General features: G+C 41.8%; 1 protein-coding gene and 1 pseudogene across 1 annotated transcript in view; both read left to right on the forward strand.

Annotated features, from left to right (window-relative positions):
• The first annotated feature begins 1,254 nt into the window (after nucleotides 1–1,254).
• On the forward strand, nucleotides 1,255–15,638 carry LOC109460829 (uncharacterized; annotated as a pseudogene).
• A 2,510-nt stretch (nucleotides 15,639–18,148) lies between these two features.
• ZNF285 (zinc finger protein 285) overlaps nucleotides 18,149–20,370 on the forward strand; it is a 39,072-nt gene continuing 36,850 nt past the window's right edge. Inside the window, exon 1 of the mRNA XM_074314172.1 lies at nucleotides 18,149–18,275. Coding sequence (XP_074170273.1) covers nucleotides 18,242–18,275 — 34 coding nt within the window. The 5' untranslated portion in view covers nucleotides 18,149–18,241. The remainder of the gene's footprint in view (nucleotides 18,276–20,370) is intronic.

Below are 20,370 nucleotides of genomic sequence, written 5' to 3' on the forward strand. Positions count from 1 at the left end.
GTTGGTCTTACAAGAATTCTACATGTAGGTGTTTCCAGAATTTTTTCAGGATGGCAGTGAGCAAACAGATTTACTTTTCTGCTGTTCTTGCCTGTTCTTCATGGTCACAAGATAGTTGCCATACCTCCAACATCACATCTTCATACAGTGAACATCTAAGCAGGAAGGAAGGGAGGGGCTTTCTTTTTAATGGGGAGAAAGATCTTTTCCTTAATCCCACCAGAAGACTTGAGCTAACTAGGTATAGCTCTGATTATGGAGAGTAAGCAATTCTAATGCATAAGATAGGAAAATGGCTGCTGTAGTCAATTTACTTCTCAAAGCATTACATAAATACAGCCATTGTTCTTAACCAAAAGGTACCAGAAAAATGGCCCTGGGCTCTCCCCTGTGTGTCTTTTCTGTTTGAGGAAACCTATTTGCTTCATTTTTATGTATATTTCTTCCCAATCTGTTCATGGAGAAATATATCCCATTGTTTCCTAAATAAAAGAAAGTGAGATGCGATTTGTCATGGGAGGTCTTTTGAGGCAAAGATTTTCAGTAACTTTCACTATGAGTTCTAGGTCTTTGCCCACAGAAAGAGTTAATAAAAAGGAGAGGGGTGGTTAGCACATCCCTCCATTTACACGGACTGTGTAAAACCTCTCTGTTTTGAAACCCATGGGCACACAGTCGCTGAATGATCGGGGCCAGCTCTAGAATTCACAGTTACAACTGTACCTCAGTTATTGACCATAATCCATTACGGAAGACTGTTCGAGTTCTGAAACATTGGAAAACAGCTGACAGTTAGGCCTCAGGATCTTGCTACTCAGCAGAAGCCGCGTGACATGTTCGATTTCCGAGGTGTGTTTGAAAACCGAAGCATTTACTTCCGGGTTTACCGCGTTTGTAAACCAAAATATTCGTCAATGGAGGCGTTCGAACACCGAGGTACTACTGTATTGGGATTACTGACAATTCACCTTCAGTGAGAGCTGGATCTAGCAGGGAAGGTAATATTCGCACATTGGGCTTCCTTGTACTCGACTGAACCAGAGTGGGTGAAGCCTATCAACAGGCCTCTGCCTTAGTGGCCAAACATTTCCAGTTCATTGCAACCAAAAGGAAGGGTAGTCCTATCTAGAGGGGTGGCAGCGATGTAATTTTGGCAAATTCTAGAACAAGTTCAACTGAGGTGGTACAACACAGGGAGCAATTTTTATCCCCCCCCCCTTTTTTTTCAGATAAAAACAAACTCTCCCTTCTGAATTTGTCCATCATGGAGTAAATCTAGGGCCTAGATTTACCCACCTATCTTAAACCATAAAACCAGACCACATATATGGAACAGTAGTTTTCAAACATTAGACAATAGGTAGAGCCTCTGAACCTTACGAGCAAGGAAACAAATGAGGCGAGCCCTGTGATTTCTGCAGTTGACTATGTGGAGGCAGTTTCCAGACCACAGACCAGGCGGTGCCCAAAGAGAGCCCAACAGCCTCAGTTGAGAATGATACCAGTGCAGAGAGACCAAGGAGATGACTTCAGAGATACACAGAAGAATCCTCTCAGGTCTTTGAGGATGGATCCAAATATTTAGAAATTCAACCACCCACGTAGGAATAACCTATTGGTCAAAGAAGAAATCACAAGAGAAATTAGAAAGTACTTTAGACTGAACAAAACTGAAAACACATCATACCCATATGTGTGGGATGCAGCTTATGCAATAAACAAAGAAAATTTCATAGCATTAAATTCTGGCAATCGAAAAGAAGAAAAGTCCCAAATAAATCTTCCACTTCAAGAAACCAGAACAAATTATGCCCAAAGAAGGAAATAATGAGCAGAAGTCAATGAAATAAAAAACAAAAATGATAATCAATGAAACCACAAGCTGTGTTCTTAAGCTCAATAAAATTGATAAACCTCTAGCCAGAATAAAGAGAAGGTACAAATTACCAATATTAGAAATGAAAGAGGAGACAGCATAATAAACTTCACGTAAATTAAAAATAATATTATGCCAATAAATTCAACAATTTAGATGAAATGGACAAATTCTTTGAAAAATACAAACTACTAAAACTCAGAAGAAGAAATACATAACATTAATAGCCCTTGAAATTCATGAAATAAATTGAAGTTCTTACAAAGGAAACTCCAGGTCCAGATAATTTCACTGATTAATTCTTTCAAACAATTCAGAGAAAATTAATACCAATCCTACACATACTTTTCCAGTAAATAGAAGAGAACATATCCCAACTCACTTTATATGCAATCGGTTTAAACCTGACATCAAAATCCAACAAGACATTAAATACACATACTAATACACCTGATCAACAAAAATGCAAGAATTCTTTGTAGTACATTTTTAGTAGTAAGTAAATTATTTGTAGTAAATCAAATTCAGCAGTTTATAAAAAGGATAACATGTCATGATCAACTGGTGTGTACACTAGGAATAACAAGGTTGGCTTAACATTTAATAATGTAATTCATTGTATTAGCAAACTAAAAATATGCTCTTCTAAAAAGTTGCAAAAAACACACTTGAAACTGACTCTGGGTGGTGAACACACAATGTGATATATAGATGATGTAATACAGAATTGTACACCTGAAACCTATGTAACTTTACTAATCATTGACACCAAAAAAACAACAACTTTAATTTAAAAAATTAATAAACTAGGAATAAAAGTAAACTTCCTGATAAAAGGATTCTACAAAAACCTGCAGCCATAATCATACTTACTAGATAAATACTGCATGCTTTCTTCCTAATATTAGGAACAAGACAAGGATGTCTACTTTCACTACTTCTATTTAACATTTCATAAGAGACGCTAGCTAGTAGAATAAGGAAGAGCTACTGAGCAACTATTGGGTCAATGAATAAATAAAAAAAAAAATCAAAAGATACATAGAGACAAATGAAAATACAACATACCAAGATCTTTGGGGTGCATCAAAAGCAGTACTGAGAGGGAAGTTTATGGCCATACAGGCATACCTTAAGAAACAAGAAAAACCTCAAATAAACAGTGTAACCTTACCCTTTAAGGAACTAGGAAAAGAAGAACAAGTGAAACCTAAAGTCAGTAGAAGGGAGGAAATAATAAAAATTACCGCAAAAATAAATGAAATAGAGACTAAAGAGACAATAGAATAGTGAAACTAAAAGCTCATTCTTTGAAAAGATAAACAAAATCAACAAACCTTCACTAGCTCGCTAAGGGAAAAAGAAGACAAAAAAAAATCAGAATGAAAGAGGAGAAGTTACAGCGGATACCACAGAAATACAAAGGATCATAAGAGCATACTGTAAAAGGCTATAACACCACAAAATTGGACAACCTAGAAGAAATGGAAACATTCTTCAAATCATATAACCTTCCTAGACTGAATCATGAAAAAGATAGAAAATCTGAATAGACTGATCACTAGTAAGAAAATTGAAACAGTAATCAAAAACTTCTCAAAAAACCGAAGTCCAGGATCAGATGGCTTCTCTGGTGAATTCTATGCAATATTCAAAGAAGATTTAATATGTGTCCTTCTCAAACTCTTCCAAAAAAATTGAAGAGAAGGGAGTGCTTCCTAACTCATTTTATGAGGTCAACATTACCCTGATACCAAAACCTGGCAAGGACAACACTCACAGGAGAAAATTACAGGCCCACATCTCCAATGAATATAGATGCAAAAATCCTCAACAAAATAGCAAATCGAATACAACAGTACATTAAAAAGATCACACACTATGATCAAATGGGTTTTATTTCTCCAGCGATGCACGATGGTTTAACATCATCAAACCAATCAACGTGATACACCACATTAACAAAATGATGGGTAAAAATCATATGATCATCTCAATAGATCCTCTCTCTCTCTCTAAAACTTTTTATTAAAGAAAAAAAAAGAACGGTGTAGCGGGGCTCCAAAGCTGAGCGCCAGGACATGTGTCCCCCACCACCTGCCTGGGTACATCCTCTGTTACCCTTCTTCCCCCTCCGACTGACCTTGAGCTGGATGCTTATTTCTGTCACCATCTGGACCCTAAATGAGAGCGCTCACCGCAATGGGCTCTGGGGAGTGTAGTCCAGGCCCCGGTAAGTTGCCCACTTCCGCTTCCGGCCAGCGCACGTCTTCCATGGTTTCTTAGGCATTGGTGAGTGTGGGAAAAGGGACGTGGGTCTTCTTGGAGGTCTTCGTTCCGGCTGCAGGAACAGAAGCTGGATGTCCAGGACCTGGGGGGAAAGGGGCGGTGTGTGCTGGAGGGTCGACCCAGCGGATTTTGACAGCTTGGCCTGGCGAGGGAGGGGTTTGAGGAGGAGGATCAAGGAGCATCCCGGCTTGGGACGTGGGGCGTGGCTCGGGACGGGGGGCGTGGCTCGTCCGGCAGCCGCGCTCCCAGGCTTGGAAGGGACAGTTCCAGGCCTGCAGCTCAGGCCTTTAGACGGGCAAGTCAGTTCAGGCAGTCGCGGCCTGATGATGATTTTGAATTCTTTCACAGTAGCCGCCCACCATACCGGTTTTTTGTTTAATTTCTAAGCCTTAATTATGTATATTTCTTGTTTTTTCTCTTGAAGATCCCTAGGAAGACCAGTCGATTATTTCCCACTCTACTAATTTCAGAGTTTGCTGTCTGCAAAGTCATATCTATAAAGAGCCGCAGAAGTTGATTCTGCGTGTTCCGTATGTATTCCTTTGAGATTATTAAGCACTGTACAAGTTGTGACTGTTTGCTGATGTATTGTTGTTGGCTCTGTTTTCTGTAGCATTTGAGGCACACACAGCTTGAATGCCTCCCTAAGTGTCACACAGCATGTGAGAGTCACAGCTCTGAATTCAAGTCTTTAGACTGTGTCCTGCTTCTCATTGTCTCCTGGAAGCTACAGTGAGTGCAGGCTTGTAGACGGGACCCAAAGCAGCAATGGTGGGGGCCCTTCTCTCTGCGTCCTGGAGAGAGGGAGATCCCTTTCCTGGACTCCTGAAGGAAGTCGTAGGAGTAGATTACAGGAGGTGTAGATTAAAGGAAGGAGTAGATTACATCCAACTAATGCTCATAGATGTCTTCCTGTGGTATGTTGGGAATCGTGATAAAATCATGTTATCTCATGGCTCACTTCTTTCACAGACTTGTCTTCTTGGAACTGTTCCTTTGCTGGAGAGAACTGCGTAAAAGAGGAAGGAGCAACCCCTGGTCTTTTGACATTAGAGCTCCAGGTGAGTAGAACTTTGGTTTCTTGTTTTATAGCAATGGCAACTCTCTTCCCAAATGGAGGCCTGTGTTTTGACACAGTCTTCATCCCATGGTTTTGACAAATGCCCCTTCAGGCCCCGAAGCCAAAGGTGCCTTCCCCCAGAAATGAGTTTCTCCTAAGGCTGAGAAATTTCCCGGTGTCTCTTTTTAGTGTATTCTCTCCCTCACTTCTAGTAGTGGTTCATTTGGTCAGTAAATTACTCCAGCTTACACCGTTTCAGGGCTGTGCTAGGTTAAGGGAAGACACGATTACAGTCACAGTAACCATTAATTAAGTGCTTCTTATGTGCCAGTTATTATGCTGGCATATTAAAAAAGAAAGAGGACTTTCACCACTTGCAACAGTACCTGGCATATAATAGCCTGTCAGTAAATATTTGAATAAGTAAATACATTTATATTTAATTTGCTCAGCCACTTTGTAAGTTAGATATTATTAGTCCCATGTTACAGATAAGAATGCTGAGGCTTAGAAAGGTTAAAAACTTAACAAGTGTCACTTGGCCAGGAGATGTTATAACCAGAAGTCAGGGCCTTTGTACTTGCACGTCTCTCTGTACACCTCCCAGCCCAGATCTTTGCACAGCTGATATATTTTCATTCTAGTCTTAGAGACCATCCGTGACAACCTGATTTGACATTGCCCCTCCCATACATGCCACCTATGTTCTGTCCGAGGGAATTTACATTCTGGTTGGTAAACAAGAATCTATCACACTTGTATTATTTTCTTCATTGCCCTTCGTAGTCAAAGACCAGCTTGTTTACAGACTTGTTTACTTACCAGCATGCAAGCATCATAGGAACAGGTACCTTGTCTGTCTTAATTACTGCCTTATCCCCAGTGTTTGTTAGAGTGGCCAAGATGTAGTTAGACACTGAATATATATTTGTTAAATTAACAAATGCCTATATTCCTAGGTTAGTGTTCGGATAAATGAATTATAGCAGTGATAATAGTTTGTTGAAGATTTTCTATGTGCCAAGTACTGGGTTATGAGCTTTATTCAAATAGATATGCATGTGTATGTGTGAGAGAAAGACAGTTCTTTCAGCTGTGCAAGTAAGAAGTATTAACAGAAGAAAGAACAGACATGTTCAGAGATTTGTCACTCTACTGGTGTCCATACAACTGCATAGTGGCTGAGTCAGTATGTAAAGCCAAGTGGTTTGACAACTCCAGTATTAAGAGATAAGAATTGCAACTTCCGAGGCTGGCCTGGTGGCTCAGGTGGTTGGAGCACCGTGTTCCTAACACCGAGGTCACGGGTTCGATTCCCACATGGCCCAGGGAGCTGTGTCCTACACAACTAGACTGAGAAACAATGACTTGAATTGGAATGGGGGAAGGGAGGAGGCGGAAGAAGGGTAAAAATAAAAAGAAAGAAGACTCAATTCCCTTGATGACTTACAGATCTTTACAGGGCAGGTGAGCTGTGTGATGGCAGAAGAAGTCTTTGTTTAGAAAAGGAGTTCTTGAACTCGATGGGCACAATGCAGCAGGTTCATGAACTTGAGTGGGGAAAACATTTACACTAGTTGAACTGAAATTAGCATTTCCTTCCATTATGAATGTACACAACAAACCACAGTACTATTAAACAGAACCTGTGACTTTGTTACCCCTGTAAATCATAGATATTTTTATATCATGTTATAATTCATATCACTATTTCAAAATATTGTTAACACTTATTATTAATTTGAAATTATGCTAGTTAATGCATGCTTGGTATTTAATGTGTTATAAAAGAAGCACATATGTTTGAATAGTTTTGAAGGTTGTATTTCAGTGTAATTAGCTTTTAAAATTATCCTATGTATTATATTTTATGCATTTAAAACATTATTCTGAGTAGGACTCCATAAGTATCACCAGACTGCCAAAGGAGGCCATGGAACAAAGAATTTTGTAAACTGATTTAGAAGACATATGCTGACCTGTATCATGATTCTTAGAATCCTTGAGGACAGGGATATGGGTTTTTTGGATTTTATATTGGCAGCCCCCACAGTATTGCATTATTAAGCTTTCACACTCTAGGTATTTTTTCACAGGGCACATGTCCCATGTTTGTGGGGTCTCTGCATCCTTCTGTAGGGCCCCTGGGTCTCACTGCGAGACTTCTGCTGCTGGGCCCTCCCTGTGGACACCTCTCTGACTGTTCTCAGCCATGCGCCCTGTTCTTGGCTCTCTGGCCTGTGAGTCCCTTCAGAGCAGGGACTATACCTATAGCTACTCAGTAATGTATACGTTTTTTCGCTGAAAATAAGACCTAACCAGAAAATAAGCCCTAGCATGATTTTTCAGGATGACATAAGCCCTAATGTGTCTTTTGGAGCAAAACTTAGTCTAAGACCTGGTCTTATTTTCGGGGAAACACTGAAGTGTATCCAGAGGGAGTGGACCCTACTGGAGACCCAGAGCTTTGGGGCCCAGAAGAAAGGACTCAGATAAAATTAATTTCCCTCTTGAGCCCACAGGACCCAGGAGCATGGGAACCAATCAGGCTCTGGACAGTGAAGGTGGAGGCAGGTACTTGTGACCTCAGGTATCCATCTGATGTTCCTTGTAAGATCTTGGAAAGTCTCAAGAATGAAGAAGGCCTCGATCTTCTGCTTCTCCAGCTTAGGAAGACCAGAGAGGAAATACCATTGCTGCTGCTCTCAGGAAACTTGGGAGAGGAGACCATGGAGGACTTGAGCTCAAGGCCTGGGGCAGGAGGTGAGTTCGTGAAGGGTGTGGGGTGGGAGGGGATTGAGGTTGGGTGTGGAAAGAGAAAAGGTTAGGTGGGTAAGGAATCGGGGCAGGTCAAAAGAAAGCAGTGTGTAAAGGGGCAGGCATGGCTGAGGCCCAGGCAGGTAGGCACCTCCCTTCTCATGGCTTCTTTGTCCCCCTATAGCTCTGCATTCTCAAGCCTCAGCCCTTTCCCAGCACAGGGGAGACAAGACCAAGTTTCAGGTGGGTGGAGTTTTCTTTTCTCTCCAGAAATACCACTGTAGGCATCAGAGTAAACATATCTCCCTCCCTTGGTAAAAGGAAAAAGAGAAAACAATGTATTAGGTGAATGAATATATTCCATTCCTCGTTGTATTTATCCACAAAATAGCTAGTTTCAAAAGGCCTTACCCATCCTGAGCTTTGTCAAAAAGATACCTAAATGTTTTTCTTAATATTTACATTAAACATTTTAAATCTCTAATATGACTAATTTCTTTTTGTAAATGGCATAAGGTTGACATTTGATTTCATTTTCTTCAAGATGGATGGATAGCCAATTATGACAATGCCATTTATTAATCATTTATTTGCAAGTCAATTGAAATACCACGTTGATATATTTATGTGTTCATGTATGTATGTATATATCTAAAGTATGTACATATATTATATATATGAAGAGACATAGAAAAAGATATCAGTTGATTCATCTTGCATATGAGCGACTGTTCTCTGGTCCACTGAGTCGCTTGTACATGTCTGCATTGTTTTACTATTTATACTTAACATGCACTTTTGAAATTCAACATTCTGAAGAAAAACCGAATAATGTTAGAATTAAAGTTGGGCTGAAACTTACTCGTAATGTTCTCCAAACCAGGTGTCCTTTTTCATGGTAGATTTTGAACAACTTTTTTCAGTCATTTGTGTGGTGAGGAGTCTGTTCACATTTTCTATCATTTATTCATTCAGCAAATATTTGCCGAACACCAGCCATGAGCCAAACACTATTCTAAGCACTGGAGATATAGCAGAGAACAAAACGACAACATCCCTGCCTCCCGGGGCTGGCATCCTAGAAGGGAGAGACAGGAAGTAAAGTTAAAAGCAAGGTAATTGCCCTCAGATACTTTTAAGGGACATAGTCAGGGTGAACTGAAAGTTATCTGCAGTCATCCAGGCAAAAGATGAAGAGTCGGACTAGAGAGACAGAAGTAGAGGTGCCTAGATTTGAAGTATGTTTTGGAAGAACAATCAGCAGACTTTTTATGAATTAGATGTGAGAAATGAGGACAAGGGAAGAATCAACGATGATTTTAAGTTAGATGGTACGGTTTACCCACACAGTGGAGAGAGTAGGAGAGAACAGTTTGTGAGGAAAGAGTTCTGACTGGGCTTTTCTTGATTCACGATACCTTTTCAATGTCCATGTGGTAGTTGGATATGGCAGGTCCTAGTGCAGATGGCAGAGCTGGATATTAACATTTGGGAGTTAGTGGCTGGTCCACGTTTGTTTAATTAATTGCCCACTGACTGCTTCTGGCCCAAGATTTCTCCCCGCTCACACTGCCACTAGTCTTGGGGTAGATCTAGGATGCTGCTGGGACATGTGCTCTGCTGGTGATGCTCCTTCTCTAGAATGGGAACATTTCTGGTCTCTGGTCCTTCTCATCTCATTTGGGTGGCAGTGTAGCAGGGTAGTTACAACATGGTTAGTCAGGCTGCCTGAATTTGGTCCTGACTCTGTTTATTAGATGTATGTCCTTCCACAAACAATATTCACTTTCCCAAGATCCCATTTTTCTTGTGAAACAGGGATAGCAATAGTCACTACCATGTGCGTAGTTACTGATGACAGATAAGAGCAGATCATAGAGCATTTCCAACACTCTAGAAGGTTCTTACTTTCTGTGACTTCTGTGAGGATTAAATAAGTCATATAAAAATACTAGCCTAGTGCCTACCTTATAGTAAGTTTGCTGTAAGTGTATTAATATTATCTGCTTTATATCTTCTCATTTTTCTGGTGGTAACACACATCTTGGCTTTGGCAGGATAGTTGTTTACGTATAGTGTCTCTGGAACTGGGCTCTGTGTTCAAGTTCTAGCTCTGTCTCTTACTCGCTGTGTGACCTTGGTCAAGTTACTTCACCTCGTGGTTCAGGGGTCCCCAAGATCATTCCCTTGTTCAGGGATTTGCCAGGACTCAAGGGACTCCGTGTGTAGTTTTACTCATGGCTAAGATGTATTATGGCAGCACACCTCGTTGCACAAGACTTTACCCCATGTTCCTTCTTCTGCTGCTGATTTTGCTTTTTAACTATAGTCTTAGCTGTGAGTGTGACTATGTACTGAGTCTTGTAAGTCTACCTAGCAAGTCATAGAACTTGGAGGTGGTCTTGGGGAATGCCAGCACAAGCCCTGTGAGGCCAGGGCTGTGTCTTTCTTGCTCACCTCTCTAATTCCTGCTGCTTAACACTGTTTTATAGGTACTAAATATTTTTCTTTTTTTTTTTTAACTTTTATTAGCATTTATTTGATGCTGAATTTGCTCCCAGGCCGTAAGTTTTTGTTTCTCCAGTTTCTTCTAGATCTTTTTCTTCTGTGTAACCTCCTCTTCTGATTTAGAAACAATTTGTTCTTTTTCAGTTAGGATCATCTCACTGTGTCAAGGAGAGCTCACATGTGGGTTAACCCGCCCTGAGCTCTAAGCTCTGCGCTGCATCTTGGGAGCTTTGCTCACCTGGATGTGCTCAGTGACCAGGGAGTCTACATCTAAACCCTTCAGTTCAGCATTCCTCTCTGCATTTTTAAGCATGTGCAGTAAAAATTCTGCACTCTTTTTGAGCCACCGAGCCTGCATCCATCCCCACTCTGGCCTGGGCACACCTCCCAGCTCCACCATTGTAAGGACAGAATGGCACACAGTGCTTTTGTAGCGTGACATCCTTTAGATGCTTGGTGGCTTTTCAGATATGCATACCCTTCATGGCCTGGGCAGTTTCACAAGTGTTCTTAACATGAACCTGTAGGTTTGAACCTCTCGATTTACATGGTTTTGTGGGGTTCCCTGGGTCAAGCGAATAGCGAACCATTTTCAGAGGTCACTTCAGGCCACTTACAGGAAGAGCAGTACTATTTCTTGAATGAGTAATGTTGACATGCATACATTAAACCTAACCATAGCTACCTTGCCTTCTTATTAAAAATATACCCATGAATCTTTAAAAAGTGAAATACCTGTGGAATCACAACATACTCTTACCTTGTAATACCTTGTCACAGTTATTCCAAGGACAGGCTGAAGATAAAGTATAATTCTGAAAGAACTCAATTGTCTCCCTCTCAAGGAAGCATAAAGCATGTCAGTCTAAATGAAAATAGTGATGCACAGGATTGCAGCTGATCAGAACATTTTTTTCTCACTGGACTGGAGCAATTTGCTTTAAAACTTGGGCCACAATTCATAACTAAGGTTGATAGAGTATGCTTTTTTTCTTTTTCCTTTTTTTATTTTTATTGCATAATATTGGAGAACTGTGTGTTTTTCCAGGGCCCATCAGGTCCAAGTCAAGTCGTTGTTGTTTTTTTCAATCTAGTCGTGGAGGGTGTAACTCACTGGCCCATGTGGGAATCGAACTGCGACCTGGGTGTTATATGCTCTGCGCTCTAAGTTAGGCAACTGGCCACTGGAGTAGGATATTTTTAAAAATTTTAAGTATTTAATTTCTGTTTTCACGTTTTCCCTTCATTTTGTTTGATACAGTATGATTTGAAACTTCAGTTTGAGCTGCTGCTTTTGAGGTCTCATCTGTTTGGGGAGATGGTTGCATAAACACGTTGGTGGCTTCGGTTAAGTGCTGACACAGAAGCCCGTAAACGGTGTGTCTGTGGTGGGGACCGGTGGGAGGCTATGGCAGTAAAGGGCAGGATTTGCCCAACTGCTGATAGAGGGGTGAAGAATAATCATTCTGGCAGCGATGGTGATTTGGGGGGGCACACTAAAATGAGGTGCTGTGGCACTGTAGGTTGTCACAGTCTTTTTGGAGGAAGAGTTGGTTATCTACAAGTTAAAGTCAAATTGTAAAATGTGCAGACACTGTGGTACAGCCATTCCAGTGCTAGGAAATTGCCCTCAGAAGTGCTCACGCTGAGCAAAGGATGTTCCCTGCTTTACTCTTTGGGTAACCGTGGAAGACCTCAGTGCAATGTGAAAAGTGTTACAACGGATATTTGTACAAGATCCAGTGGTCTGATTATGGAATGGTCCCCATGAATGGGATATGTGGGAAAGTCATTAGAAAGTCCCTCCCATTGTTGGAGTCACTTGAACTGGTGAATATTATTAGGCTTTGTCATGTGCACACAACCATGTTTCATTAATCTTAGGCTTTGAACAGCTTTCTGAGAGCAGGGCTGCAGTGCACAATTGTACACAAGGGGACCACATCTAAAGTGCGCCAGATGCATTATGAGATACACACAATTTTTTGGCAGGTAGTAGTAAAAGTGCCTTATTCTAACAAAATCAGTATATTATAACTTTCCAACAGGTGGAAGAAAAGTATCTTGAGGAAGGGATGCATTTTGCTAATGTGTATAAAGGCATTACATGGACTAGAGACAGCCCTGTCTGTGGTTCTGCCGCAGGCCTTTTGGGCTGCAGTTGATCTTGTAGAGTCCTTTGGTTCCGATACGCGTGGGTCACAGACATACAACTTCGACACGGGCACATGACATTCACACAGAAGAAATGGCTTTTATCCTAGTCCCAGGTTACACGCGGTGGCTAGGTACATCTGGGAGAGTTCAGGCCAGTCTCTCTCCTCGGTTCTGAAGCCTTTAGATCCTCTGAGGAAAGGATCCAGGAATGTGGAAACAGGGTTGGGGAGAACTTGCGGCTGATATTTCTGAGCAACTGCAGTTCCAAATTCTGCTGCAGCTTTCCCTCTAGGTCCTCGTCACCTCAAGAGGTTGATACGGGCACCAGGTCTCCTTCCCTGCTTCAGTGACTCAGGTCGGAATGCTGATAAGATTGAGTGAGTGAAAGAGGCATTTGTGGGCGAAAGCTGTGTGGACTTTGGCAGGTGAGGAGGAAACAGGGTCTTGAGGGATCACAGTGCCACATTCCTTTGCTTCCCCACCCCCACATCTGCTCTGCATCTTTCAACCCTGCTATCTGCCTTGGGAGGCCGCCATTGCCCTCTGGCCTGGTTTTGTTTGGCCAAAGGGAAGTCACAACAGGAGCGTCTGGAGAGAGGGAGAAGAGTGAATTGGAGAATCTCATCCTCCCATTCTCTCTCTGCAGAGTTGTCACACACAGGTTGCCTGCAGTCCTCAACAGGAAGTTCCAATTCCTGACAGGTGGCCCTCTCCACACAGCCCTCTCTGTCCCAGACTCCAGTAATTATTCCCTTCCCTCACACCTTGGTCCCAGGAGTAGTAATGGCACCGCCCTGTCACTTCCCTGTAGTTTCCTCACATCCAGCCTACACCATTGTAAGTAGTCTTGTTTATTGAACTCCCCTCAAATTTGAATGTGCCATCTGGTTCCTGCCAGGGCCCTGACTTGATAAAGGCAGGGAGGGCCTGAAATCTAGGAAACCAATCTCCCTCTGTATATGTGTATACATGTTGCATGTAATTCAATCTGTCCCATTGTTTGTTCTTGGGAGAAAACAGATTCTGGGACAGGAGAGCTTTGTGTGTCCGTGTCTTTGCATGTGCGTCTCATGTATCAGAGCTGATTCTGTTTCTACTTTCTTAATGTCAAGATTGAATGCTTGATAAATGGCAGGCTTTCTACCAGGTACAGCAGATGAAAGACTAGAGCTCGGTTATTTCTTCAGGATTTATAGTTTTTTGACAGGATTAGAAGGAATGTTTCCAGTAGGTTTTAACTATTGTAAACTGTAGTTAGAACTGTACTAAGAACTTGTAACAGACCTTTGTTGGAGCCTAGGAGACCAGTGATTCATGCTTTCTCTTAAAGACATGAAAGGAGGGAAAATAATCTAATGATTTTTCAAAAAGACATTTCATATCCTATTAATCTTAATCTATAACCTGTGAGCTACTTGGCATGCAGCTCAAAGGGTGGCTGGTGGACTGGTGACAGTGGAGAAATAAATGTTATTGGCCTGTGACCAGATAATTTCAGAACTTGAGTGTAAATGTTTAAAAATTTATGTAGCAATTTTAGCAATTGTATGATTGATTGCTCTAATAATAAAAAATTGGACTCATAATTTGTATGCCTTCTTATTTCCTTTTTCTAGAATTCCTTTATTATTGTATTTTTACCAAAACATCAGACTGTGACAGATTGAAAATAACAGTCAAATAATATGGAACTGATCCTTCAGCACAGGTAGTTTGAAGCACTATCCGAGGGGACAGAGACATGGTTTTAATCTTTGGGGTTTCCACAGTGTCTGAAGCATCAATTTTGTACAGTAAGTTTCTCCTCAACAGCCAGAGGCCACGGTGTTTACAAGCCTTGTCAGACAGAATCCCAACAGGACATAAACAGCACTGTCAAATTGGGTAACTTGAAAAGAACTTAATAAAGGGGCAATTTACAAAGGTGTAGGCAGGGTGTGGGCATCAACAAAGGGTATTGCCGTGTTCCAGAGCTAGTAATAACAGGGTAACTTACTGCCCCTAGACTGAAGGGCTAAGGAAGGGAGCAGCTGCCGGAAGCTGGAGAAAGCTATAAGAAGAGGACCACTGACAGGTTCTGTGTGTGACCTTTGGTCAAGGGACACGAAACATAGCCAGTCCAATGGAACACCCAGGGAAAGAGCTGGGGCAATAAACGCTCTGACTTCACTTTTGTCCCTTTTCTGGATCTCCTGCTGGCTTTCCCCATTGACTAAACCCAACCAGAAGCTAGAGGGCAAGGGAATCCACTGTCACAGGACAGAGATGGGAGCTGAATGTGTATGGAGAGGCAACTTTACCATGTTTCTGTCTACCTGCTTCGGTCTACCTGCAGTTCTAGAGAGCGCCTAGCTCAGTATACCATGAGTATTTCCAGAGCACAAAGTGTGCCTTATATGGCATAGGCATATCATCAATATTTGCAAAAGTAATGGGGCTCCAGAGGGTAGAATGAGTGTTGGAAAGAGATAATTTTAGAAGCCAAGAATTCAGATCTTAGCTAACTGAAAGTTCTTTAGACCGTAGGTCCTAGCCAAACAGGAACGCATCTTGGAGGGTGAAAATGGAAGCAGGAGAAATCCCGGTGTCATCCTGAGATCGCTCTCCAAATCAGCAATTCTGGATTTTCTTTTCCAGAATAATTAGGATGTAGCTGATGTCAGTACATTCACAAGTCTGAGAAAAGGAAAGGAATGTGGCAGTTTTGACCCAAAAGCTTGAGGAGAGAGACAGGAGTTACACAGGGTTGGGATGAGGGTTGGGAAGAGGCTTGAGGAGGTGGGAGTTCAGTGTGTTACAAGAGAGAAGAAAGGAAAAGATATCCTGGGAGAGAAGAATGTGTGTGAAAAATTGTACAGATAGGAAGGAACCAGTATTCACTCCTAGCTTGTTAAATCCTTGGTCTCATGGATTCTTTCTTCTTTGCAGTTCTGCTTTGTCAGGATCCTTCCCTTCCCTTCCCAGGAGGAAGACAGTACGATTAAATTCCAGGTAAGTTAGAGTTTCCTTCCTGTCTGTTAAACGCCATGTCCATCCTGAGGAGCTGGGTATCGCTGTTTTCTGAAGGGAGGTCAGCAATTTTTGAATGACGACTATGTGTGAGGCACTTGACCTTGTGTATCACAGCTGTGGGAGGTAGGTGGCACCCCTCCCTCTGCAAGAGTGAAGAAACAAACTCAGAGATGTCAAGATGTCTAGCTCAGTGCTACTCCAAGTACGGTTTGTATATCGTTGCCACAAGTGAACTGCTTGTCACTGGTCCATGAGAGATAAGTATAGAAATCAAGAGTAAGAATTCAGAGACTTCTATAGAAATTTGATATTGCCACACTGCACACACTCTGAGTAGCACTGGTCTAGTCCACGGGAGTAGCAAGGTTTGAACAGGGATGTACCAGTCAGGGTGGAACCAGCACAGCAGAACCAGTAGGAGATATATAGTACGAGATTTATTATAAGGGAATTGACTTATGTGATTATGTGGGCTAGGTAAGTTGGAAGTCCATAGCACAGCCCATCAGGAAGGGCAGGCTGGATCTCCTAGACCCGGTGAAGCTGTCATCTATTGGTGGAATTAATTTTTCTCTCAGGGAAGCCTTAGTTTTGCTCTTAAGGGCTTTCAACTGATCGAAGCAGGCCCACCCAGATTAGATAGAATAACGTCCCTTAAAGTCAACTGACAACGGACTTGAATCACATCTATCAAATGTCTTCACAGCAACCCCTAGATGAGTGTTTGATTCAATAACTGGGGACGATGGCCTAGCCAAGTTGATACATCAAAAAGACCATCATAGGGGCTGCCGCTTAGCTCAGCTGGTTGGAGCACGATGCTCATAACACCGAGGTGGCCAGTTCGATCCCCACATGGGCCACTGTGAGCTGCGCCCTCCACAACTAGATTGAAGCAACTACTTGACTTGGAGCTGATGGGTTCTGGAAAAACACACTTAAAATAAATAAAAGTTAAAAAAAAAAAAAGAAAGAAAAGACCATCATAGAGTGGAGCAAGGATTTTTTAAGTCATGAAAAATGTTTTAATTATGAAAATACATAAAAAGAGAAAATGGTACTATGATTCTCCATGCATAACACCTGTCATGCAGTTTCAACAATTAACATTTTGCCACATTTGTTTTATCTATCTCTTTTTCACTTTTTTTTTTCGTTCCCAAAGCATTTTGAAAGAATTTTAAGAATAATGTAGCTGGCATGTTATTTTATACTGTACTGATCTTATCGCTTTATGATAGTACTTTACTATCTGCAGCTAAATGAGCTCAAGGTTTTCGCCCTTCTGCCTGGAAACCATCTTGCCCAAGTCCACAAATTCATTAGGTACGTTTTCCATCTTCTAAGTTACTGCCAGCAACAGTTTCACAAAATGATTCACTACTACATCACCCTGGTTACCATTTCTGCAGCCTCCTGTAATAGTTTCCTCAATTATAACTAGTAGTGAAGGAAACTATTATAGCCAGTGCCATAAGTAGCACTATGCTTGTGGCATAGTTTTTATATTGGTTAGCTCGGGTGTGTTGTTACTCTGATGGCAGAGGGGCCAGAGAGTAAGCGGCAACATGCAAGACCTCTTAAGGACTAAGCTGAGAACTGGGACCAGGTATGTGGCCAAATCCAAAGTCAAGGGGTAAGGAAATTCACTCTGATCCTTGGGTCTCATGAGAGAATATCTCCAAATAGCAATCTATTTAGATTGCAAACTTACCACACACTCTTATATAGTCCAGTATGTATTTAAAAAAAAAAAAAAAAAGACATGGACTAATGAGATTATCAATAATTTTTTGGTATCATCTAATACCCAGACAAAAATCAAATTTCCATGATTATCTCAAAAAAAAAAAAAAAGCTGCTCTTTGGTGTCATTCAATGTGTCATCCTTTCACAGTATTTCCTGTAAGTGGAAGCACTAGATGCTTGATTAGGTTCAGATTCAAGCTCTTACTCATAGATGGCGCCGTGTGCTTAGGAAAAGATTTAAAAATTTTGTATTCATGTGTATTGGTGTATACATTTGGTTTGTTAATATTTTTGGACAGTCCTTGTTCCCTTTGAGGGATCCACCCCGCTGCAAGGGGGGCAGCGAAATGGGTGTTTTGTTTTCCCGGACTTTATGTTGAGGCCAAGAAGGGAGAAAGGGTGTAGGCTGGGTGAGCCTCCACTCCTAACCCCAGTCCCTACAGTGTCTGGTGCCACGTGGGCTGGAGGGTATGTGCATTCCTAGCTCACTAGCTCCACCCCTGTTTCCTCCCCAGAATCCCTCTCGCGCCCCCCAGTGTCTGAGCCTAACATAGAGCCAGTTGTCAAATGAGACGTGTGATTTGCAGCATCCCAGCTCCAGCATTACAACGTGAGGTTTCAAAGTGAGGGTTTGGAGCAGAAAGACACTAACTTACTGACTGGCACAACTTCTAACTTTGCTCTTCTTCCAGCGGTCATTTGTGTGGATAGATTGATGTGGCGTGTGCTTGGTGTTTTAGGAAACTGTGACCTTCAAGGACGTGGCTGTGGTCTTCACTGAGGAAGAGCTGGCGCTACTGGACAAGACCCAGATAAGCCTGTACCGAGACGTGATGCTGGAGAACTTCAGGAACCTGCTGTCACTGGGTGAGGACAGTGGCCCCATGGCTAAGCATCAGCCCACTGGTCCTTTTTCCTCAAATGATCAGCTTCAAACCAGATAGAATATTCCAGTTGGAGCACAAAGGGAAACTTTGGCCACTGGGGAGAAAACTCCTAAGAGATGTATATGCACATGAGAACCCTGCAGTTAATGAGTTTTAACAGATAAATGTGAGCCGGTGGTCTGGGAAGGTTTGCTGAGGGAACTCCCCTCTATCCTGCACCCCCTGGCCTGTGGGCATGCGATGCAGTTAGGGAGCCTACCCTGACTCCCTCACTTGTTTAGCTCTCATTCTCTCCTCATATTTTTCAGAGTGAGATTGATAAAGTTCACGCACTATCAAGGGCCTGGGTCTGGATGAAACACCAATATTTTAGACAAATTAGTGTTAAAGGAACCAAACCACGATCCGCTATATAGTAAGTGAAATATGAGTGTCAGCTTATTTGCACACTTGCTGATAAACATCTAACCTAATTTCAATTTCTCAGAGGCCCATATACAGGTATGCATTACCTCAGTTTAGTTTATGAGATAGTTGCTATTGTTCCCTTCTTTTACAAAGGAAACAGCTGAGGCACAGAGTGGGTAAGTAACCTGTCCATGACCACACAGGTTTTAAGAACTAGGATTTGAACCCTCCCAATCTGGCTCTGCACCCTGTGTTTCTAATAATCAAGTGAAACTAAGTACCACTATGTCTATACCTTATAGACAGGGCTCCTTGGCCTAAATCTGCAGGATGCAACCCCGTTGGTGAGTCCTGGAATCTTATGACAAGTTACCGTGTCATAACCAACAGTTTTTAAAAAGCAAAATAGATCAATGGACTAGAACACAAAAGAATGTACCAGAGTACATTGCACCTAGTAAGGTATGTATCAGCGGGTAAACTGTTTTAGTTAACAGTCTGTGTCTACTCTTGCATACTGGGTCGCAGTGTAAATGCTTTTGTTGCTATGGGTACAGTCAAAACAATCGGAAAACCACTGCTTTAAGCCTGTTCTGGGTCGTTCAAAGTCTCCCTTTCTCTGACACCACCTTACGAACCAAAGTCACTCTCAAAATAACTCAGAAACTCCCTTGAATCATAAGCAGTATCCAGATGGTCTTGACCATGGTATTCATGCCATTTAAAAGCCCATTTTAGGTTGCCAGGGATATGACTAACCTCTTTTTCCTCAGCCCCCTCTTTGTTATGGCCTTTTGGTACAATCTTGCTTCCCTGGGTGACAGTGCCACGTTACTCTTCTCACAGTCATGGCTGTTTGAGATTCTGCAATAACTTAAAAGAGGAGAAGTTAAGAAAATGGATTATAGGATTTGGGTGGACTTTATCTCTTCATGGAGGCCAGAGAACCTCCAGAAAAATAAAAAGGATGTCTCTTTAAGCCTGTCTCAAAGGTACCTGTGCCTCCCCCACCAACCCCAGGACCCTACTTCACAATATAACCTCCCTTGCTGCTTTAGGCCCACTCCGTACAGTTGTGCAGGTTGCACACAAACATATATGCAGTCCTACCCCATAAAGCAGTGATGTGAAGGAAGGGGCATTTCTAGGAGATAGGACTTACTCCTAGTTTCTGCAAGGTCCTTTGATCCTTTGTGTCTCTCACCATGTCCAGCATTCCATTATTATGTGATATATACAGAGGGTGCCAAACAAATGTATACACATTTTAAGAAAGGAAAAAACTGTATTAATTGTAATACTCAATATACACCAATAACAAAAGATGAATACAAGTTATGTTTGACTTCGCAGTTACAAGAGGTGCTCAAAGTGGTTACCATCAGCATCCAGACACTTCTGATTATGGCGAACTACTGCTTGAGCAGAGATAACATCTCTTAAAATGTGTATACAATTTTTTGGCTTCCCCAGTATATGTAATAAAACATAAGGGAGGCTTCCCTGTATATTTTGTAGCAAAATGATTAAAAGCTTTTATTGACTATTCTTATAGCAGAGAGGTGAATTTCTTCCTATACAAATTTTTTCCAAGATTTCTTTTGATTTCCCTGCAATACCTGATTTTTAATTAGCCCCTCACAGATTAGAATTTTTGTGATCTTGTC

Source organism: Rhinolophus sinicus, linkage group LG11 (assembly GCF_036562045.2).
Source record: "Rhinolophus sinicus isolate RSC01 linkage group LG11, ASM3656204v1, whole genome shotgun sequence".
NCBI classification, from domain to species: Eukaryota; Metazoa; Chordata; class Mammalia; order Chiroptera; family Rhinolophidae; genus Rhinolophus; species Rhinolophus sinicus.